Source organism: Lontra canadensis, unplaced genomic scaffold (genome assembly GCF_010015895.1).
Source record: "Lontra canadensis isolate GAN:19392208 unplaced genomic scaffold, GSC_riverotter_1.0 scaffold1, whole genome shotgun sequence".
Classification (NCBI taxonomy): domain Eukaryota; kingdom Metazoa; phylum Chordata; class Mammalia; order Carnivora; family Mustelidae; genus Lontra; species Lontra canadensis.
The window spans coordinates 4,927,373-4,952,601 of NW_022630995.1; the positions used below are offsets into that span (position 1 = coordinate 4,927,373).

Consider the following 25,229-nt stretch of genomic DNA (forward strand, 5'->3'; position numbering starts at 1 on the left):
CTCAGGTCACTATCTCAGGGTCCTGGGTTCGAGCCCCGCATCCGGCTCTCCGCTTAGCGGGGAGCCTGCTTTCCCTACTCCCCTGCCTACCTCTCTGACTACTTGTGATCTCTGTCAAATAAATTTTTGTAAAATCTTTTTTTTTTTTTTTAAAGATTTTATTTATTTATTTGACAGAGAGAGATCACAAAGCAGGCAGAGAGAGGAGGAAGCAGGCTCCCTGCTGAGCAGAGAGCCCGACGCGGGGCTCGATCCCAGGACCCTGAGATCATGACCTGAGCCGAAGGCAGAGGCTTAACCCACTGAGCCACCCAGGTGCCCTTACCACGAAATTTTTAATCATGGCCAAACCTGTTCATTTAAATTGCAATTAATATCAAATTCCCAGGGACTAAAATATGATTTTTAAATTAATTAATATATGAAACACCCAACAGAAGTTTAATACATAGAGGAGTTGAGTATACAGCAATTTATTTATTTATACTTTGGTCCTTGTTTTGTCAAGTATCTGAGGTGATTTAGTAAAAATATTTTTAAGTTACAAAAGAAACACTGTTTTAGTTAAAGGAAAAAAAAGCATAATATCATTATAACAGAGATCAAATAGGAATCTTAAAAAAATACTTTCTGGAGCGCGTGGGTGGCTCAGTGGGTTAAGCCTCTGCCTTCGGCTCAGGTTATGATCTCAGGGTCCTGGGATTGAGCCCCGCATGGGGCTCTCTGCTCAGCTGGGAGCCTGCTTCCCCCTCTCTCTCTGCCTGCCTCTCTGCCTGCTTGTGATCTCTGTCTGTCATATAAATAAATAAATCTTAAAAAAAAAAAAAACCACAATATTGAACAAAATCTGCCAAGAATTATATAGACCCACTAGCAGTTTTCCATGATCCCCCAAAAATGTCTATCTTTATTCATTAGAATCATATCCAGAAGATCTCTGTTGTTCATGCAATCATGTAAGGCCTTATCAGGAGAGCTTAAATAGTATGATTCTTGGGGAATAAAAATAAATCATACTAAAAAGGTTTTTGCCAAGGTGAGGGAAAAATGCCTGGCAGTCTGAATCAAAGAGAATTTAGCTGCAGTTACCTGGGTACCCAAACCACATAGATTAAATGAGTAACAAGAGATTATACTCAGGTAATAATCTTCTCCTGTCTCATCTGTCCCTTAACCCCAAAAGCATGAAAGGAAAAATAATTCCATGTCATACTCAAATAAAACAAACAAACAAACAAAAAGCAGTGCTAAAATAAAGTTTACTTCAAGACCTTTGAAGATCTGTGACCCCAGAAATCCAAGTCCCTTCAAGGCTGAAAAACCCTTTACATTGAGAAACTGGGGGATGGGAGCGGAGGGGGCATGGTGATTCACAACTTCTGTCAAACTAAAGAGAACTAAAGAGAAAATTCCTAGGGCATGCAATCATTGATAGAATACAAACATCTGGACATCTCACTTCTCAGTATAATCCTATAAATAAAGTCACTAATATCTCTGACCCCGGTTTATTCATGAGACTAAATGCATAAGTTCTGCTTATGCTTACAATGTGAAAGCTAAAAGAGTAAAACCCCATCAATAATACAAATAAATGAAAATTAAAAAAAAAATAAAAACTGGAAAGAATATTAACAGCTAGAGAGATAAAATCACAACTTTTCTTGACTGCATCACAAAGCTGAGATCACAGGGCAACCAAGTAGCATTAAATCCAAGAAGAATCAGCCAGCATTCCCTACTCCCACTCCACGTGCACACTCAAGACGCTCTCACCTGTAGCAGAGTGTAAGAGGAAGAAGGTAAGAATGTTGGAGCTACCAGAAAGTCCTGGGACATCTGCACACAACAGGAGTTCATACTCAATTTGTAGGCCCTTTCTGCAGACCTCCCACAGATGCTCCTGGGAAAGACTGGAGCAGGCCAAGAGCCTAGAAAGCCTCCCTAAAGAGTACAGGCACAGAGATTAGCCACTGCTGCCAGAAAGGCATGCAATCCTGAAACCATGTAGGGCACAGGTAAACACCCATGGGTATAGGGAAAAGAAAGAAGAAAAAAATACGAAAACTTCTACCCTTAGGGCAGGTCAGGAAACAGTCCAGTCCTCCACCAGGACAGTAAAGCTGGGGAAGGGCCTGGACACTCTGGCACAGACCAGCAGCAGACAAACACCCCAGGGCGAAGGGACAGAAAAACTGAGAAAACCCCATCCCAAAGGTCCAGCCACACTGGGCCCACTTAAGATAAAGCTGGTTTGGAAAACAGAGAATCTCTCCTGCACCCATCTCCAGACTAGCAAGCACTAATAAGCAACAACAATCCACACTAGGGAAGGAGAAAGAGTATAGACACACACACACACACACACACACACACACACACACACCCCCAAGGCACAGATGCATGGGCAAGGCAGAAAACAGAACATAAAACAGAAACGCTGAGAAAAACCTTCCAAGCAACCCAGCCCCCATCCTGCGCACAAGGTAAAGTGCAGAAATTTGAAGCTGGTGGTAACCATAGCAACAATAAAACCCAGTTCGACTTCTGACTGGACTGACTCAACACTGTGACAACAGGCATGTGCATTCCCGGGCATAAATACTAGGTACTTTGGTTTCAACTGTTCTACACAAAACATCTGGCAGTCAATACAAAATTCTGAGATACATCAACCTGTTATTAACAGAGAAACAGAACCAAAGTCAGAGATGACTAAAGTGGACTTTTTTTTAATCAGTATCGGCCACTGGCAAACCATGAGTATGTGCACACACATGGACAAATGAAGAGATTCGAACTGACAAAAGAGAAGAGAGAAGCAAGAACAAGCCTCTCTCAGGGCACCTGGGTGGCTCAGTCATTAAGCGTCTGCCTTTGGTTCAGGTTGTGACCCCAGGGTCCTAGGATCAGGCCCCGAATTGGGCTCCCTGCTCAGCAAGAAGCCTGCTTCTCCCACTCCCACTCCTGCTTGAGTTCCTGCTCTCACTGTCTCTCTCTCTCTCTCTCTGTCAAATGAAATCTTTAAAAAAAAAAAAAAAAAAAGAAAGAAAGAAAAAAAGAACAAGCCTCTCTACCCTGTCTCAGATCCCAATTAAAAAAAATTTTTTTGCCATATAAAAAGCATTTTTTAGTATATTATAAAGTCAGTACATTAAAAAATTAAAACTACAGGGGCACCTGGGTGGCACAGTTGGTTAAGCATCAGACTCTTGGTTTCAGCTCCCGTTGTGAACTCTGAATCATGAGATCAAGCCCCACATCAGGCTCTACACTCAGCAGAGTCTGCTTGGGATTCTCTCTCCCCTGTCCCTCTGTCCCTTCCCCCAGCATGCATGCACGCTTGGACACTGTCTCTTGCTAATAAATAAATAAATAATCTTTAAAAGATTTAAAGCCACAACTAAAATTATGAATACTATCATTCTCATCAAGCTACTGAACAACTCTCATTGTCAGACATGAAAAAAAATGACTTTTCAGGTTTTTTTAAGTATGCATATTTCTTATACTATCCTTTTTAGGTAAGTGAAATTGCTTTTAAAGTTGCACTGGAACAGAACATGGGTAAGACAGAAAATGAAAAATTTCTATTCGATAAAAGAAACATTTAAAGATAAAATGTTCTCAAAGTAATGAGTATCCCTAAAAATATTTTCAAAAATCAGGAAAAAAGGGGCGCCTGGGTGGCTCAGTGGGTTAAAGCCTCTGCCTTCAGCTCAGGTCATGATCCCAGGGTGCTGGGATCGAGCCCCACATCAGGCTCTCTGCTCAGCAGGGATCCTGTTTCCCCGGCTCTCTCTCTCCCTGCCTCTCTGCCTACTTGTGATCTGTCTGTCAAATAAATAAATAAAATCTTAAAAAAAAAAAATCAGGAAAAAAGATAAATATTCCAACAGAAAAATAGGCAAAAGATATAAATTAGAAATAGGATGAAGAAACAAATAAAGACTGATGATATCCAAAGTTTCATTGCTGGATGGGAATGGGAATGTAAACTGGTACAACCAATACTCCTCCAACTTCTCAAAAACAAAAAAGAATCCAGGGGCACCTGGATGGCTCAGTGGGTTGAGCCTCTCCAGGTCACGATCTCAGGGTCCTGGGATCAAGCCCCACATCGGGCTCTCTGCTCAGCAGGGAGCCTGGTTCCTCCTCTCTCTGTGCCTGCCTCTCTGCCTACTTGTGATCTCTAACAAATAAATAAATACAATCTTAAAAAAAAAAAAGAATCCAGATATTATACACACTCAAAGGAAGGTTCCTTTCTATTGACATTTCTGCCACCACCCTCTTCATCCTATATTCGCCATAGAGGACTGTATTTCGTCCATATCATTCACTCTCATGCTTCTGTATTACTAAAATACTTTTCTCTCAATCCCCCTGAAAAGTTCCATCTTTTAGGACCCAGCTCAAATACTTCTTATCATACCCTCTTTCAGGTGGAATTAATTTACATTTCATCTGTGATCCCACAGCACTTGGTCCATTTCTCCACCATAACAGTTAAAATATAAAGTTATAATGCAAATATATGCTTATTTATTATATATAAAGCACTCTTACTAGTCAACAACAAAGAACTGGAATAGAACATGAACAAAAATTCACAATAAACAGTGCTCGCTTCAGCAATACATATACTAAAGCTGAAATAATATAGAGAGGAAAACTGACAGTTAACAAAATTACATGGCTCTTAAACACATGAAAAATATACAACCTCAATAATAAAAAATATAAATTAAAATTTGATGATACCATTTATTACCTATCAAACTGGCAAAGTTCAAAAACTTTATACTGTATATGGAAAAGTATACATTCTAATACAATTCACTGATAAGGACATAAATTGGAAATATCTCTATAAAGGCAATTTACTATTACCTATTACCAATCAAAACTACAAATACACACATCTTTTGATTCGAAAATTCTATTTCTCAGCGTTTATACTACAAATACATTCTAATCTTTGACAAGATCTATGTACATGATTATTCATATGTTATAGCAAAAGACTGAAAAGATAAACATGGGCCATAGGGGGAAATAGGGAAGTGGTTTAATGAATTATGGTATAGCCACACAAGGAAATATTATGTGCATGCTTTTCCATGACAGTGATACCCAAGGAGGTCACTGTAGCATTATTTACAATACCAAAACATGGAAAAAAACCTAAGTGTCCATCAACAAATCAATGGATAAAGAAAATATGGTACATTTATACAATGATACAGTATTCAGTCATAAAAAAAGAACAAAATCTTGCCATTTGAGACAGCATGGATGGACCTTAAAGGCACTATGCTAAACGAAATAAGTCAGAGAATAACAAATGCCATACGATCTCACTTATACATGAAATACTTAAGAAAAAAAAAAAAAAGAATTCACAGATACATGGAACAGACTGGTGTTTACCAGAGGCAGTGGTGGGGGTGGGTGAAATGGGTGAAAGTGGTCAAGAGCACAAAATTCCAGTTGTAAAACTAACCATGGGATGTAATGTACAGCATAGTGACTACAGTTAATAATACTCTATTGACTCTCTGAAAATTACTGAAAATTTAAGTCTTCAAAAGTTCTCATCACAAGAAAACAAACTGTAGCTCTATACAGTGATAGCTATTAACCAGACTTACCGTAGTGAGCATTTCCCAAAACAAAGCAATACTGAATTATTAGACTGTACATCTGACACTAATATATATCAATTATATTTCAATTAAAAAAAAAAACAACTAGAGAGCTCCCTCTGAAACAATCTCCCAAGATATATTGTTAAGTAAAAAGCAAGCAAGCAAGATGTAGAACAGGGTATACAGTTAAATAAGAAACAAGAATTCTGACATTAAATGTGTGGATTTTTTTCCCACACCAACCAATTACCTGATATAAGCTGAGTATCCAACAAATGAAGACAGTTCTGATACTCTCTACCTGGATTTAGCATCAGATCCCACAAATTAAGGACTGAGTTCCTAAGACTGCCCCCACTTCGGATGCCAATTGCAATTCAAGGCCTCTGGTAATTCTGGACCAGTAGCTGCAAATCAAGGGGTCCTGTGACCCCCTCCACAGACTTTGTAACTTGCCAGAATAACTCACAGAACTCAGAGAAACACCTACTTAACATTTACCAGTTCACTATATAATAAAAGATACGATAAAGGATACAGATGAATAGGTAAATAGGGCAAGGTCCAGAAGAGTCTGGAGTATAAGAGTTTCTGTCCCCGCTGGGTCTGGGTGTACCATACTTTGGGCACATATATAGGCTCACCAATCCAGAAACTTTTAGAACCTCACCGGATAGGGAATGTTATGGAGGCATGATCAATTGTGAACTCAATCTCTAGCTCCTCTTTCTTCTCTGGATGGCGGGTGGAGCTGAAAGCTCCTAATCATGGCTTGGTCTTTCTGGTGACCAGCCTCCCTCTAGGAGTCCACCAAGAGTTTCTTATTAAAACAAAAGATGCTCCTGTTACCTAGAAAATTACAAGGGTTTTAGGAGCTCTGTATCAGGAACTGGGCCAAAGACCAAATATTAGAATAACAGATGCTCCTAGCATCCCTATCCCTCAGAAGACTATAGGAGTTTTAGGAGCTCTCTATCAGGAACTGGAAGCAGAGACCAGTACAAATACTTCTTATTATGTCACAAAGCCCTAGCTCCAACACTTACTACCCTGTGTACCTAGGCAAGTTAATGTTTCAATGTCATGCTTTTCAACTCAAAAAAAAGAACATAATAACAACAGCTTCCACATAAAATAGCGTGGAGAGACTAAATTAGTCATTGAATGTTGGTGTTCAATAAATGTTAAGTATTACTATAGTAAGTCATATTTTCCTTTAGAATTACAAAAGGTCCAAAAAGCAGAGATAATAAACTTGCACAACTGTATGTCCATGTACATCTTTAAGAGACAAAGCATAATGTTTTTTCATCAAAATTTTAAATGAAAGCAAAGAAAATTAATTTAAAGAAATACTTACTTTGTAGCAGCAGCAAAATGTCTGCTGGGCCCCTGAACACATACAGAACAAGGATAAAGAGGTGTCTGATAAGCCATCTTGAAAAGACTATGCTTTTGATGATGTATCAAGACTTGAAAGAAAAAAAAATGTAAAATATTAATATTAACCATTACATCCGTAATTTTACATCCTTAATGAATGTTTTCCAAAACAAAAATAGTCACTCTCAACCATTCTTTAAAAAGTATAACAGCAGCGGTGCCTGGGTGGCCCAGCCAGTTAAGCATCCAACTCGGTTTCAGCTCAGATCGTGATCTCAGGATCAGGGGATCAAGTCCAGCATCCGACTCCGTGCTCAGTGTGGAGTTGGCTTGGGATACTCTCCCTCATGCTCTGCCCCTCCCGCTTATGCTCTTTCTCTCTCAAATAAATAAATAAATCTTAAAAACAAAAAAGTGTAAGAGTAGAAAGTGCAATTCTTGAAACTAAAGCCAATTAAACAACTAACTGAAAAATTGTGTCTTCATTTATTTTCCTTTAGATTTTATTTTTAAGTAATCTCTACACCCAACGTGGGGCTTAAATTTACAACCCCAAGGTCGAAAGTCACATGCTCTTCCAACTGAGTCTATCAGGCACCCATGTTCTCACTTATTTTTACCTTAATCCAGTTCAGGTTCAACAGAGTATGTTAGCTCTACTATTATGGAATACATATATGTAACCTGAATTCCTTTTTAATAATTTAAATTTTATTCCAGAGCTGCCTAAGGTACTCCTGAAGAACAGCAAAGTGGAGGGAATTGCCTTACTAGGTAGCAACTTGTTTTGAAGCTATGGTAATTAAGACACTTGGCTATTGGCACAAGTATGGAAAGAGAAACTAATAAAACAAAAACAGCCCAGCAACAAACCCATACACATGTGGATATCTGAAATGTGACAAATGTTATTACAAATCATTGTGCAAATAATTCAATTAAGTGGTGTTAAGGAAAGGGATTATCCATAGGGAAAAGAGCATGTTTAGATCCCTATCTTGCACCACACACACTCAAATCTAGGTGGACTAAGGATTTACATTTGAATGGCAAAACTAAAGGCTTTCAGAACGGAAAATGTCTTTTCTGACTGTTTGGGAGGGAACAATTTCACAAACAAAACCCAAAAGCACTAGCCAAAAAGTAACTTATTAGTGTGAAGAACATCTATTAAAAAAAGTGAAAGACAAGCCAAAAACTGGGAGAACAGAATAGCAACCTCTATAACAAAGGATTATTATCCAGAATATGTAAGATAAATCCAAAAAATAAGCAAAAGAGATGAACAAGCTTCTAATTTAAAAGAAAACACAAATGATACATGAATGTATGGGAAAATGCACAATCTTATTAGTAATCAGGTAAATATTAAACCACAATAAAATATCATTCCACAGTGCTATTTAAAGAATAGTCCGTTGGCCTGTAAATTAAAATGACACCAGTATGTAAATCAACCACATCACTAAGTATATTATTCACTACAGCTGACAATATTTTTTTCACAAGACTTCTCCAGTAAAGCAAGCAGTGCTTTGATTAAATTGTGGAAGGTAACAGTTTCTAGATCCAATCATTTAAGTAGCAATGTTCTACATACATCGGATTGGCAACTTTTTAGAAAAAGTCTGGGATTGCTGAAAATGTTAAGTAAGGGTAAATTTTACACATAGTAAATAAGAGTATGAATTGGAATACCACTTTGGAAAAAAATATGGCATAATTCAATGAGCTGGGCATACGCATATCAATGATGCAGTAATTCCACTTCTGGGAATATGCCCTAGAGAAACCCTGCACATGTGTACTAAGAGACATGCACAAAAGTAACAACATCATAACATCAGGAGACTTCTGGGGAAGACGGCAAAGTAAGAGGACCATAAGCTCACCTCATCCCAGGAACACAACTAGGTAACAGTCAATTCAATATAAATAACCCAGAAAATGACCCAAAGGCTGGCAGAACAGCTTCTCCACAACCAAACGGAGAGAAAAGCCACTTACGGTGGGAAGGACAGAGATATGGCTGGGAGCTACATGGATCTGCAGGACCGTCCAGAGAAGGGACGGGCACCATGGGCACAGAAAGTGGAGAGAAACAGACCCTCCCACCAGGGAGCCCACAAGGGGAAGACCGATCCCCATAACATTCGGCTTTGAAAACCAGGGGAGCTGAATTTCAGGAGTTCTTACAATCAGCAAGGCTTGGCACCTGGAACTTTAAAAATCAGCAGGCTCATGGGAGAGACAGGAGGGAGAGACAGGAGGAATCAGAAGGGCAAGAGAAACTGAGTCCTCCCGATTAAAGAGACAGCAAAACAAACAGCCTCCATGCAGATACAGCACAGAAGCAGCAGTTTGAAAAATGCCTGGGGTGTACGAGAGGGCGGTTTGTTTGAATAAACAAATCTCAGACCATATGCTGGAGAGGTAGGGATCTTTGGGAGACTTCTTAGGAACAAAACTATTGGCAGGCACCATGTGCATGCCTCACCCGCAGTATAAACACACCAACACCTTTGGGAACCAGAGCAGCACCAACATTTGCTACCTAACCTGCTAACAGTGCACCCCGCTGCCCTGCTCTCCTGCTGACATGCCCCCTCCATCCACGCCTCTGATCCAGGTCTCCTCCCACAACATACCCACACAAATCTGGCTAACACTGTGCATCCCGACCCAGAGCACTTCTGCAGATCTGACGCTTCCAACACAACCTTCCTCAGTCTCTGGTGCTGGAGGTCCAGTCCTCTCAACTTGGACCTTGCTGGCACCAAGCACCCTGCCCCCACACTCAGCTGCAGTTAGGTGCTACTGCATCTCTAGTAAACATCTGGTCTGACTCAACTTAAGCCTAAAATGTCCCCAGACTGGCCCACTAACAACACAGAGACCCAACCCTGCCCACAACAGGCAAAGAGAGCCATTGCAGATGACTGGAATGAAGGCAAACATGGCTCAGCCACAAGAGCAGGGCACACGCAACACTCAGAGGAGCCGTGCCTGAAGTGCCAAGTTCTGATGAACAGGGGACATTGCATTGCAGCACACGACAGGACTTGCTCTTCATTAAGGCCACTACTTTCAAGAACAAAAGACATAACTGACTTTTCTAACAGGTGAAAACAGACACAGAGAGACAAAATGAGCAAACAGATGAATATGTCCCAAATGAAAGAAAAGGACAAAATCATAGCAAGAGAACTAAGTAAACTGGAGATAAATAATACTGGTAGAAATATTGGTAGATAAATAAAACTGGTAGAAAATGTAAAGTAATGGTCATAAAGATAACTCACTGGACTTAAGAAAAGACTAGAGAATCTCAGTAAGGCCCTTAACGTAGGGATGGAAAGCATAAAATAAAGCCAATCAAAGATGAAGAACTCAAACTGAAACAGAAAACACACTAGATGGAATAAACAGTTGTGACCTGGAAGAAAGAATAATGGAAACCAATCAAGCTAAATAAGAGAAAGAAAAAATAATAATAAATATGAAAATGGACTTAGGGAACTCAGAAATACCATCAAGCATAACAACATTCACATTACAGGGATCCCAGAAGAAGAAGAGAAAGAAAAGGGATTAGAAAATTTACTTGAAAAAATAATAGCTCTAAATTTCTAAATCTAGGGGGGAAAAAAAACAAAAAACAAAAAACCTCCACAGAAACCCAGATCCAGGATGTACACAGATTCCCCCGACAAAATCAAACTAAGGGAGGTCACACCAAAACACACACCAACCAAAAAGTAGTTATTAAGAAAAAATTTTAAAAGAAGAACAGAAAAGTTACACACAAGGGGAGGCTTTCAGCAGATTTTTCAGCACAAACTTTGCAGGTTGGAATATACTCAAAGCGCTGAAAGAAAAAACCTGCAGCCAAGATTACTGTATCCAGCAAAGCAATCGTTCAAAATAGAGGGAGAGACAGTTTCCCAGACAGACAGAAGTTAAAGGAAGTCATGACCACTAAACCAGCTCAAGAGGAATGTTAAAGGGGACTCTGTGTGAAAGCGAAAGACCGTAAGTAGCAGTAAGAAAAGTAGGAAGCACAAAAGCTGTGAAAATAAATATATCTATAAAAATCAGTCAAGGGATTCACAAAAGATGTAAAGCATGACACCGCATACCTATAACATGGGAGAGGAAGAGCAAAGAATGGATTCAAAGTTAAGCAACCATCAACTTAATTTAGACTGTTATGTGCATAAGATGTCATATACAAGCCCAATGTAACCACAAATCAAAAACCAGTTATAGCTATGCAAAAGGAAAAAGAAAAAGGAATCCAAGTATATCACTAAAGAAAACCAACAAACTGTGAGAGAAAAGAGGAAGAGAAGAAACAGAGAATCCCAAAACAGCCTTATAATAAGTGACAAATGGCAGTAAGTATAAACCTATCAATAATTACTGTGAATAAATGTATTACATACTCTAGTCAAAAGACAGAGAGTAAAAAAATGGATAGAAAAGCAACATCCAGGGGCGCCTGGGTGGCTCAGTGGGTTAAATCCTCTGCTTTCGGCTCAGATCATGATCTCAGGGTTCTGGGATCAAGCCCCACATCAGGCTCTCTGCTCAGCAGGGAGCCTGCTTCCCTTCCTCTCTCTCTGTGGGTCTCTCTGCCTACTTGTGATCTCTGTCAGGTAAATAGATAAAATCTTAAAAAACAAACAAGCAAAAAAAGCAATATCCATCTATATGCTGCCTGTAAGAGACTCATTTCAGACCTAAAGACACATGCAGATTGAGAAGCCTGCCTAGCTCAGTCAGTAAAGTATGAGACTCTTGATCTCGGGGTTGAGCTCAAACCCCACATTGGGGTAGAGTTTACTTAAAAAAAAAAAAAAAAAAGACACATGCAGATTGAAAGTGAGGGGATGGAAAAGCATTTATCATGCAACTGGAAGTGAAAAGAAATCCATGGTAGCAATATTTATAATGGACAAAAGAGACTTTAAAACAAAGACTGTAACAAGAGAAAAAGAAGGACACTATATAATCATAAAAGGAAAAACAAAACAAGAAGATATAATAATTATAAATATTTATGCACCCAACATGGGGGACCCAATACATAAAGCAGCTAATAACAAAGGAAGTAATCAATAGTAATACAATAATAGTAGGAAACTTTAACACCCCACTTATATTAATGGATAGATCATACAAACAGAAAATCAACAGGGAAACAGTAGTTTTGAATGACACACTGGGCAAGATCTACCTAATAGATATATTCTGAACATTCCATCCCCAAACAGAAGAAGACACGTTCTTCTCAACTGCATAGGGAACATCCTACAGAATAAATCACATATGAGGTGACAAAACAAGTCTCAACAAATTCAAGAAGATCAAAATCATCCCATGCATCTTTTCTGACCACGGCAGTACAAAAGTAGAAGAAATCAACCACAAGAAAAAATCTGGAAAAAAAACAAATACATGAAGGTTAAATAACATGCTACTGAACAGTGAATGGGTCACCAAGTAATCAAAGAGTGAATTAAAGAATACATGCAGACAAATGAAAATGAAAACACAGTGGTCAAAATTTTTGGCAGGCAGCAAAAGCTGTTCTAAGAGGAAAGTTCACAGCAATACAGACCTATCTCAAGCAGCAAGGAAAACCTCAAATAAACAACCTAACCTTACACCTAAAGGAGCTAGAAAGAGAACAAACAAAACCCCAAACCAGTAGGAGGAAGGAAATAATAAAAATTAAAGCAGAAATAAATGAAACTAAAAACAAACAAACAATAGAACAGATCAATGAAACCAGGAATCGGTTCTTTGAAGAGATCAACGAAATTAATAAACTGTGAGCCAGACTCATCAAAAGACTGAGAGAGAGACAGAGAGGCAGAGAGACGGACAGAGAAAGGACTCAAATTAAAAAAAAAAAAATCAGAAATTAAAGAGGAGAAAACAACTGATAGAACAGAAATACAAAGCATTATAAGAGAATATTATGAAAAATTATGCCAACAAATTGGACAACCTGAAAGAAATGGTTAAATTCCTAGAAATATATAACCTACCAAAACTGCAGAAAGAAATAGAAAACAAACAAAAGAAAGAAATAGAAAACGAACAAATCAACCACCAGCAATGAAAGCGAATCAGTAATCAAAAGTCCAACCAACAGGGGCGCCTGGGTGGCTCGGTGGGTTAAGGCCTCTGCCTTCAGCTCGGGTCGTGATCCCAGGGTCCTGGGATCGAGCCCCGCATCAGGCTCTCTGCTCCGTGGGGAGCCTGCTTCTTCCCCTCTCTCTCTGCCTGCCTCTCTGCCTACTTGTGATCTCTCTCTGTCAAATAAATAAAATCTTAAAAAAAAAAAAAAAGTCCAACCAACAAATAAAAGTCCAGGACCAGATGGCTTCACAGATAAATTCTACCAAACAATTAAAGAGTTACCAGGGCGCCTGGGAGACTCAGTCGTTAAGTGTCTGCCTTTGGCTCAGGTCATGATCCCCAGGTCCTTGGATGAAACCCCACGTCAGGCTCCCTGTTGGCGGGAAGCCTGGTTTTCCCTCTCCCACTTCCCCTGCTTGTGTTCCCTCTCTTGCTGTCTCTCCGTCAATTAAATAAATAAATAGGATCTTTAGAAAAAAAAAAAAAAAGAGTTTTGTATTTTTCTCAAACTATTCAAAAAAAAAAAAAAAAAAAAAAACAAACAGAGAAAGAAGGAAAGCTTCTAAATTCATTTTATGAGGCCAAGATAAAGACACTACAAAGAAAAGAACTAAAGGTCAATATCTCTGAACACAGATGTAAAAATCCTCAACAAAATATTAGTAAACTCAATTCAATAAGAAATTAAAAAACTCATTTACCATGATCAAGAGGGATTTATTCCTGTGATGCAAGGTGGTTCAATATTCTCAAATCAATCAATGTGATAATCACATCAATAAGAAAGAATGAAAAACACAGTATCATTTCAAAAGATGCAGAAAAAAGATGTGACAAAGTATAACATCCCTTCAAGATAAAAACCCTCAACAAGGTAGATTTAGAGAGAACATACCTCAACATAATAAATGCCATATACGAAAAACACAGAGCTAACATCATCCTCAATGAGGAAAAATAGAGCTTTTCCCCTAAGGTCAGGAAAAAGACAAGGATGTTCACTCTCATGACTTCTATGCAACACAGTCCTAGAAGTCCTGGTCACAGCAATCAGACAATGATAAGAAATAAAAGGATCCAAATCTATAAGGAAGAAGTCATACTTTCATTATTTGCAGATAACATGATACCATATTAAAAAAAAAAAAAAACAGGAAAGGCTCCAAAAAAAACTACTATAATTGATAAATGAATTCAGTAAGGTTGCAGGACACAAAATAAATACACAGGAATCCACTGCATTTCTTCGTTTTAATAATGACATAGCAGAAAGAGAAAATAAGAAAACAATCCCATTTACAATTGCACCAAAAATAATAAAATATGAAGGAATAAACTTAACCTAGGAGGTAAAAGACATGTACTCTGAAAACTATAAAACACTAAAGAAAGAAGTTGAGGATGACACAAACAAATGGAAAGATACTCTATACTCATGTGTTGGAAGAACAAATATTGTTAAAATGTCCACACTACCCAAAGCAATCAACAGATTTAACGCAATCCCTATCAAAATATCAACAGCATTTTTCACATAACTAGAACAGATAATCCTAAAATTTGTATGGAACCACAGAAGACCCTGAATAGCCAGAGCAGTCTTGAAAAAGAAAAACAAAACTGGCAGTATCACAATCCCACATTTCAAGATATACTATAAATCTGCGGCAATCAAAATAATATGATACTGGCACAAAAACAGACACATAGCTCTATGGAACAGAACAGAAAGCCCAGAAATAAACCCGTAATTATATGGTCAATTAATCTTTCACAAAGGAGGTAAGAATATGCAATGGGAAAAAGACGATCTCTTCAAAATTACGATGCTGGGAAAACTGGACAGCTACAGGCAAAAGAATGAAACTGGACCACTACCTTACATCCTCCACAAAAATAAATTCAAAATGAGTAAAAACCTAAATGTGAGGCGTATCTGGGTGGCTCAATTGGTTGAGCATCCAACTCTGGGTCTCAGCTCAGGTCATGATCTCACAGTCATGGGATTAAGCCCCACGTCAGGCTCCACACTGAGAGGGGAGTCCACCTGAGAGTCTCTCTCTCCTCTCCTGCTCCCACTGTTTCTCTCCCTGCTTGCATTCTCTCTCCAAAATAAATAAATACATCTTTAAAAAAAAAAAAAATGTGAGACCAGAAACTATAAAAATCTTAGCAGAGAGAACAGGCAGTAGTTTCTTTGACATTAGCTATAGCAACACTTTTCTAGATATATCGCCTTAGGCAAGGGAAACAAAAGCAAAAAGAAATTATAGAGATAGCGACTACATCAAAATAAAACCCTTCTGCACAGTGAAGGAAACAACAAAACTAAAAGATGACCTACTGAATGGGAGCAGATATTTTCAAATGACATATCCACTAGAGTTAGTATCCAAAATATATAAAGAACTTACACAACTCCACACACACACACACACACACACACAAAAACATAATAATAATACTTCAATTAAAAAATGGGTAGAACCAATGTTCACAGCAGCAATGGTCACAGTCGCCAAACTGTGGAAAGAACCAAGATGCCCTTCACCGGACAAATGGATAAGGAAGATGTGGTCCATATACACTATGGAGTGTGATGCCTCCATCAGAAAGGATGAATCCCCAACTTCTGTAGCAACATGGACGGGACTGGAGGAGATTATGCTGAGTGAAGTAAGTCAAGCAGAGAGAGTCAAGTACTGTATGGTTTTACTTACTTGTGGAGCATAAGGAATAACACGGAGGACCTTGGGAGATGGAGAGGAGAAGGGAGTTGGGGGAAACTGGAGGGGGAGACGAACCATGAGAGACTGTGGACTCTGAGAAACAAACTGAGGGTTTTGGAGGGGGTGGGGTGGGGGGTTGGGTGAGCTTGATGGTGGGCATGATGAGGTGCATAAACAGTGAATTTTGGAACACTGGAAAGAAATAAAATAAAATGGAAAAAAAATGGGTAGAAGACACGAACAGACATTTCTCCAAAAAAGACATACAAATGTCCACAGACACAAGAAAAGATGCTCAATGTCACTCATCATCAGCAAAAAGCAAACTGAAACGATAATGAAATAACACCTCACACTTGTCGGAATAGCTAAAATCCATAACACAAGAAAGAAGTGTTTGCAAGGATATCAAGACAAAGGAAACCTCAAGAGCTACTAGTGATTGTAAACTGGTGTAGACGCTGTGGAAGACCATGTGGAGGTGCCTCAAAAAATTAAAAATAGAAAAAAATTTAAAAATAGAATTACCATATAATCCACTAATTTTACGACTGGGTATTTTCACATAGAGTATGAAAACAGTAATTCAAGAAGATATATGCATCCCTATATTTACTGCAGCATTATTTACAAGAGCCAAATTCTGGAAGTAGCCCAAGTGTCCATCAACCAATCAATGGATAAAAAAGATGTGGGGTGTGTGTGTGTGTGTGTTTGTGTGTATACAATGAAATATTATTCAGCTATAAAAAAAAATGAAATCTTGACATTTGCAACAACATGGATGGATCTAAAAATTATGACAAGTGAAATAAGCCAGCCGGAGAAAGATAAATACCATAGGATTTCACCCATATAGAACTTAAGAAACTTGAGAACTTAAGAAACAAAACAAATGAACAAAGGAAAAAAGAGACAAACCAAAAAAAACCCCAAAAAACAAAAAACAAAACCAGACTCTTAACTATAGAGAACAAACAGATGGTTACCAGAGGGGATGTAGGTGGGGGGATGGCTAAAATAGGTGATGGGGATTAAGAGTACACTTATGACAACGACTGAGTAATATACAGAATTGCTGGATTACTGTAATATATACCTGAAACAGTAATATAACACTGTAATGTCACCTATACTGGAATTAAAATAAATCATCATCATCATCATCACCACCACCATAACATCTTTGTAATGGCAAAACTGTAGAAAAGAACCCAAGCAGTTATATACAGTAGAATGGATAAACTGTGGTAATTCCTGTAATGGAAAACTAGAGAAGTGTAAAAATGACTCAACTATGTGTTATATGGATGAATTTCACAAACATAATTTTGATTTAAAAAAAAAGGGACAGAAGAATTCATTTGGTATTATTTAAAGTTCAAAAACAGGCATAACTAATCAATTTTGTATTTATGGATATATATATTTGTATGCATGTGTGTACATTAAAACTATTCAGAAAACAAGGGAGGGATAAAACAAATTCAGGGAAAGTGCTTATGACTGGGGAAGAAGCAGATGAAAGAAAAAGGCACTTGGGCATTTGAAGAATTGATAATGTTCTATTTCTTTAAGATTAATAGTGAGTATTCAGAATTTCACATTTTTTATATATTATATTCTTTTGAATGCAGAAATACAAAGAAAATGTCTTTATTTAAAGAATCACAAAAGAAAACACTAAAAGTCTTTGGGATGCCTGGGTGGCTCAGCCAGCGAAGCGTCTGCCTTCATCTCAGGTCCTGATGGAGCATCTGGGTCCTTGCTCAGCAGGGAGCCTGCTTCTCCCTCTGCCTGCCGCTCCCCTGCTTCTGTGCTCTCTCTCTCTGACAAATAGATAAATAAAATCTTCAAAAATAAAGTCTTCCTCCCACCACTAACCCCCTCATAGCCCCCCGGCCCATGTTAGCAATTTCTTGTGCATCTTTGTAGATATATTATTTCCCTCCTCTTTAATAAAATGGTAGAACATTCTACTCACTATTCTATACACCTTGCTTTCTCACTTAAAGGTAGTTGGGTCCATTTTCTCACACACACACACACAGATATAAATACACATATTTATGTGAGATGTACATACATAATTTCATGCAGGCCTTTCATAAAAGTTTATATATGTATATATTACAGTGATAATTTCCTACCAGTTCATAAAGACTTACCTTCTTACAGCTGCAAAGTACTCCACTGTGTGGTTATTTAATTTACTTAATCACTGACCAACCATTAGGTCACTTATATTTTACTATTATAAACAGTGCTGTGTTAAATAACCTGGTGTAAACATCATTTTGTACACGTACAAATGTATTTACAAAATAAATTTCAAGTAAATTTGCTGAGTCAAAAGACATGAACATTTGTAATTTTGATAAATACTGCTTTCTATAATGACAGCGCCATACACATTTCAACCGGCAATGAAAAGGTAGCTTATTTCCACACATTTATGCCAACATAGTAAGTTACCAAACATTTGGTCTTTGCCAATCTAGTAAATGAAAGACAGTATGGAGAATTGTCTTATTTTGCATTTTTCTTATACATTAGAGTAAGTGTCCACATTTTTGGCCCTCTACATTGTCTTTTCTGTTGAATAGACTTCAACCCAACTTTTTTAGTACTCTACAACTAGAATTCCACATAAAATGACTTAAAATCTAATCTTAAAATCCATTTATTATATAAAACCATGCAACAACCCATAATATGGGAATTATAACACTCGTCTACACATCAAGTGAATTCATTTCATTAGTTAAGTTTCCAAATGCATAGCACTGTGCATGCAGAATGGTACAAATTCCTTACTGAGGTCTACCCAGTTTTCACTGAGGGGCCCTGCCTATCACTCAACAGCACTCTCCTTCTTGCTCACTAGGATCCTACGTTCCGACCCTTGAATCCCTCAAGTAAATTCCTGCCTCTGTGCCACTGCATTTAATGTTACATTTGACTGGGATGCACCATCTTCGTATCTTCCCTTAGCTACTCCTACTTACCATCCGTTCAAACGCCATCAAAGCCACATGCCTAACAACTTAACTTCATCCCTCATCTACCAAGAGAAAGTTGAAGCACAAGATAAACATCACAACTGAATTCTATGAATTCAGGAATAACATTTGGGGCAGTGTGGGAGACTGTTTAATGTCGGGAATTCTTTATGGTACAATAACCACAAGGGGTTTTAAGGGCTAAGGAAGAAGAGGGCGCCCTCAAAAATCTCAAATCCAGTGGGCTATGCTTGTACGCAAAAATTTAAGAGGAGATCCTCCACATTTTCAAAGAAGCCAGCTACCTTCAAAAAATCACACACAGTAAATGAAGGAACAGCAATGAACCATTCAAGGTTTGGCAAACACTTCCAAACAATAAACAATAATTCTAGTTGCACTAAACAAGAACCCAACAACCTTGGTAAGATCCTCAGAATAATAATTTTCTTGAATACATCAACTGCAAACTACTATAAAACAATCAACCACTATTATTTAAAATCCCAAATCATGACAACCAGAAATTATGCTTTTCAACAGAAAGCTATGAAACTGTGACACACTAATAAAAACCAAATTACAAAAATACCACTATAGCTGACCCTTGCACAACATGGGTTTGAACTGTGTGGGTCCAGTTATACAGAGATTTTTTTTTTTCAATAAAGACAGTACAGTATTGTAAATGTATTTTCTCTGCCTTATGATTTTCTTAATAACATTTTTCTCTATCTTACTTTATTGTAAGAATACAGTATATAATACACAGAACATACAAAGTAAGTGTTTATCAACTGTTATCAGCAAGGCTTCCATCAACATTAGGCTATTGGTAGTTCTGTTTTGGAGGAGTCAAAATTAAGGCAGAGAGTGGGGAGGGAGGGTGTGTGACAGTCATCACGGTCTGTCCTTGTTCCCTGGCTGGGGGTTAGACTCAATAAAGAAAGAAACAAAAAAAAAATATTATGCAGATTTTCAACTGCCTGGGGTTGGGGGGCGCACCCCTAATCCCTACACTGTTCATGGGTCAACTATATTCAGATAGCACAGTTGGACCATATCTGTATTTCAATCCCTCTGCGGTCATTTTGTCTACCTGTATTATCACACTCCTTTAACACACTTCTTCTCCCTTCACTCTTTGCAGATAACCTCACTTGCTACTTCAGAGAGAAGAGAATTATCTCAACGACTAAGGAACCTTCCCGCATCTGTATTGGTTCTCAAAAGTCACTCCCAGCCCCACCCCAACCCCTTGGCAGTGAGATGGGAAATACTCCACCTCCTTTCCTAGCTGTTTCTTGTATCTGATACTGAAAGACTAGAGTTCCACAATCCTCAATTTCCCTAGGAGATCTTACCATCTAGTCTTTCCTTCCCACTACACCCGTTATAGTCCAGGCCATCCTCACCTACTACAAGGATTACAGCAACAAATTCCAAACCCTTCGATATTCCACTCTTGGTCTACTCCACCTCTTTTCTACCTACTAGTAAGAGGGATCATTTAAAAATGAAAATATCATCACATCCCTAAAACACCTGGATGGCTTCCCCTTGTTCTTTGAATAACTTCCTAACAAGGTCCTCCACGAGGTACTTCTAACCTATAGTGAACTTGATCTAATACGACTCTTTCTCACGCTTGCTGTACTTCAAATACACTGGCCTCCTTTCAGCTTCTTTTTTTTTCTAAGATTTTATTTCAGACACAGAGACAAAGAGAGAACGTGCGTGTGGGCGCACGCGCGCACACATACACACACACACACAAGTGGGGAGAGGCAGGAGGGCAGAGGGAGAGGCAGGCTCTGGGCTGAGCAGGGAGCCCAGGCGGGGCTCAATTCCAGGACTCTGGGATCATCACCTGAGCCGAAGGGAGACACTTAATTGACTGGGCCACCCAGGCGCCCCATCCTTTCGGTTTCTTAAACGCGCTGTAATTTTTTAACCACTTTGGTATTTCAAATATAATCTTCCCTCCATCTATAACATTCTCCCCTATCACCTTCTACTCCCCCTTCCAGAGCTAATTCCTAATTAGCCAATGATCTTCCAGGGACTCTGTTAAACTACTTCTTCAGAAGTTTTCCCTGAAGACTCAGGACAGACTAGGTCTCTCACAAACACTCTTACAGCACCTTGTACTTTTCCCTCACATCACTTAGAACAATTGTAATTAAAGAAAATAATTAACCAGTTCATGCCTGTACCTCATAAAAGATAAGCATCACGGGGAGGGAATGTGTATAGCTTATTCACCATCACTGAATGGAGGGAAGGAAATTTGAACAAATGAAAGCAAAAACTGCATTCGAATTACTTTAAGTATTATTAGTTACAACACATGGAAGAGGGGTGGCATTACAATGTAGGTCCATTGATTTATTCATTCTTCTACACAATATGCCAACGAAACGTGCTAGCACCACTTTAAACATTTAGTGAACAGACAAAAATCCCTGTCCCCATGGAGCTTACATCCCAGTGAAGGGAGACAACACTAATAAACACAAAATGGTAGTGATGGGGGGAACCCAGTGGTTAAAATGGAGAGTCAAGGGGAAAGTGGGCTGCACTTTTAAGTAAGATTGTTAAGGTAGGCTTCATCAAAAAGGTGACACCTGAGCCAACACTTGAAAGATATGAGAAAATTAGTCACACAAATACCTAGAAAAAGGGTCTTGAACCCTCATCCCATCTGGAGAAAGTCTTCCCAAGGCAGAAATGTTCCTGGTGTTGATCAGGAAACAAGGAAGCCAGTGTGGCTAGAGCACACAGAGTGAGGGGGTGGGTAGCCAGAAATGAGGTCAGAGAGGTAAACTGGGTAAGGGTGGGGCAGGGTTACAAGGCAGGCACAAGATGATACGAGGACCCTAGGCCAGGGCTGTTCAATGGAAGTAGAATATAAACCACATATATAATTTTAAATTTTCTAATAGCCACATTTAAAAAAGGTAAAAAAGAAACCAGTGAAATTAATTAAGATTAACACATTTTATTATAGCCAATACTCCAAAATATTATATTTTGAAATAATATTTCAACATGTTACCAATATAAAAAATTCAGGTATTTTACTTTTTTGGGTACTAAGTCCTTAAAATCTAATGTGTATTTGACACATTCAATTCAGATTAACCACATCTGAAGTGCTCAACAGTGGATAACAATAAAGACAGCACAACCATAGGCCATTTTTAAGGACTAAGAAAAATGGGGAGGCTTTGCAGAGTTTCAAGCATAAGAGTAACATGACAGGTTCTTAAAGGACCAATTTTACTACTTGTTGAGCATATACTGAAATCCAGGTAAGGAATGGTAATGGCATACACGGCAGTTGCTGTAGTGTAGCGAGAAGTTAGATTTTGGATTTATTCCAAGGGTAAAACCAATGGGATTTGTCAACTAATTAATGTGAAGTGTGGGGAAAGGAGGGGGAGTTGAGGATATTTGAGGTTTTGGTCCAGACCAAGGATGAGGTTACCATCCAATGAGATGGGGAAGACTGCACGCTATAATGAGTCCAATTTTAGACAAATGCTAAGTGCTAATGAGATATACAAGTGGAGATTAGAATCGGCAGATGAGTTCAAGAATCGAAAGTTCGAAAGAGGTCCTAACTCTAAGTTTGAGAGCCGATCACAATATAGAAAATAGTGAAAGCCAGAAGACGTGGATGAAATCAGCAGAGGAGTGAATTTATATACAAAAGACATAAGGATGAAAGACAGGATCCTGGCTCCTGAGACACTGCAAGGTAAGAGATTGGGGAGAGGAGGAGGAACCAGCAAAGTAATGTCAGACATGACAGGGGATATAAAAATAGTATCAAGACAGTGAGGAATCCTAGTAACCAAGAGAAAAAAACATGGCAAGGAGAGAACGATAATCTTCAGCTCTCTTTTTGGTTTATTTGACTTGTCTAATATAATGCTATTTCTCTCATACATGAAGAAAACACTGTAACTCTTTCCAGTAAAGGTACACTTTTTGGTTTGCTCGCTTAGTCGTTACCGGGTCTTAAACAACTAGGCCAAACAGAGAATTCTGTCTTGACACTAGGCGTTCCTGTGAGAAGCTCAAAGAGAAAACTAGGATGTAGTTTTAAAAAAGGAAAAAATCCCTAGGAGGGAAGCTTCAGTTTTGCCCTCCACTTACTAGTTCTAGGAGCGCTACTACGTATCTCCACTGATCGGTTTATTCCTCCGCGAAACGAGTGATGCCGGCTGCGCTTCCCCTAAAGGGCCACCTTAATTAAACAACAGTATGTATCAATGTTTCCAAAACACAAAACAAAAATTTAAAAAGCACTGTATAAGAAAAAAAAGCATTGTAACCGAAAAAGGGCTGTCGTCCTCGACAACAGAGTCTAACAACTGCGGAAAAGAGCTACCAAGAAGCACCACACAATTAGTCTCCAAATGATAAATGCTGATGCGAACTAGACGACGTCTGCGCGCTTTAAGAATCAGAACTGCTTTAAATGAAACAAGATGGGATCGGGAGGGAGACAAACCATAAGGGACTCTTCATCTCACAAAACGAACTGAGGGTTGATGGGGGAGGGGTTAGGGAGAGGGGGGGTGGGGTCATGGACACTGGGGAGGGTGTGGGCTATGGTGAGTGCTGTGAAGTGTGTAAACCTGGCGATTCACACACCTGTACCCCTGGGGCTAATAATACACTATATGTTTATAAAAAATTATTATTTAAAAGAAAAAGAATCAGAGTTGCCTGCACCGACGTGCCCCCAACGCACGAACAAACATTCGGTAACATGTTAGACTTGACGGACGCAGATCCCTAACCGCAGCTCCTCCTGCACTCGGGGCTCCCCGCGGATCCCTAACCGCAGCTCCTCCTGCACTCGGGGCTCCCCGCGCAGCTCTCACCCGGGTGGAGACGGAACCGCGTCCTTGCCTCCGTCCCCAAGGGTGGCCGGCGGGCTGGCCGGGCACACCCCCTCCCACGACACCCCTACGAAGGACAGCTCCAGAAAGAAGTGAAGTATCCGATAGGATCGCTTTTAAGTAATAACTCTCTGGAGAACCTAGAGCCCTGAGAAGCGTTTCGAGCCCCCAGTGCAGACCGTGCTAGGAGCGTCCGGCTTACAACCGCAGCCCCGACACCGGAGCTGCTGTCCCTCCTAAGCCCAGAGAACGCCCCGCTTTACCTCTACCGAGGCATCTTACGGCGGCCGCCATGTTGGCCATTCCGGATGGTGTGGACGAAATTCGTCCTACGCTTCCACGTGGAAGAATCGAAAGAGGGTTCCTCTCAGGAATTGGCCGAGGGGGAAGGATTAGAAAGAGCAAGAGGAAAAGGGGCGGAGACCAGAGACGGGCGTTCAAGCCGGCCCGGAACCGCGCGGCGGCGGACGCTGGGGCCCCGCGGCGGTGTTACCGTCCGTCTTCCGTGCTGGGACGTGCGCTCCGCGGTTCCGGGACGACCGCTCTACCCAGCCTCAGAGGAACCCGCCCTTCGGCGAGATGCGGTCGTGTGGCGGTGCCGTTTACTTCTTTCCTGAGTCCTCAGCCGTGCTCAGGCCGCTGCGGTTACTGTACTGAGAGAACCCGGGAAAGCACGAGAAACAAAATCCGAAGAGTATCACCGACTTCAGTCGTCCCGTTTCCAGCCTCGTGAAAGTCTTTAAGTCGCCGGAGTTTCCAGGACCGCCCGAGGCGCCCCGCGCACCACAGACTCTTTCTCTCAGCTCGAGGCCGCGCGGTCTTGAGCGCGTCTTCGCGTGAAGCGGCCGCGCCTTCTCTCCGCGGGGCGGCCGGGCCGTGAGCAACGCTGCGGCGACGTGACTCTTCTGTCGCGAAAGCGCGGGTCTGGAGACCGACGCGCCGGTGGTCGGGACCGAAGAAAAAATCCGTGTCCTTCCCATGACGTCACCGCTGCTGTCCGCGTCCCGTCGCCTAAAACATCCGATCGCAGATGACGCCGCTTCCCGGTTTACCTGACACCCTCCGGGACCGCGGCTCGTCTCCCCGGCCGGACGCCCGCCCGCAAGCCCGGGGCCTCTGAGGTGCGGGCGGGCGTGTGCGGGTGTGCGGGTGCGCAGACAGACGCACAGAGACGGACACACACACACACACAGACGCGCGCGCGCACACACAGACGGACACACACACACAGACAGACGGACACACACACACAGACGCGCGCGCGCACACACAGACGGACACACACACACAGACGCGCGCGCGCACACATGCAGACGGACACACACACACAGACAGACGGACACACAGACGGACACACACACACAGACGCGCGCGCGCACACACAGACGGACACACACA

At 40.3% G+C, this 25,229-nt stretch overlaps 1 protein-coding gene across 1 annotated transcript in view; it reads right to left on the bottom strand.

The window, feature by feature from the left end:
• MRPL1 (mitochondrial ribosomal protein L1) overlaps nucleotides 1–24,202 on the bottom strand; it is a 102,326-nt gene extending 78,124 nt beyond the window's left edge. Inside the window, exons 1-2 of the mRNA XM_032883241.1 lie at nucleotides 24,095–24,202; nucleotides 7,012–7,123 (exon numbers count right to left, since the gene is read on the bottom strand). Of these exons, the coding sequence (XP_032739132.1) occupies nucleotides 7,012–7,123; nucleotides 24,095–24,134 (152 nt within the window). The 5' untranslated portion in view covers nucleotides 24,135–24,202. The remainder of the gene's footprint in view (nucleotides 1–7,011; nucleotides 7,124–24,094) is intronic.
• Between the last annotated feature and the right edge of the window lie 1,027 nt (nucleotides 24,203–25,229).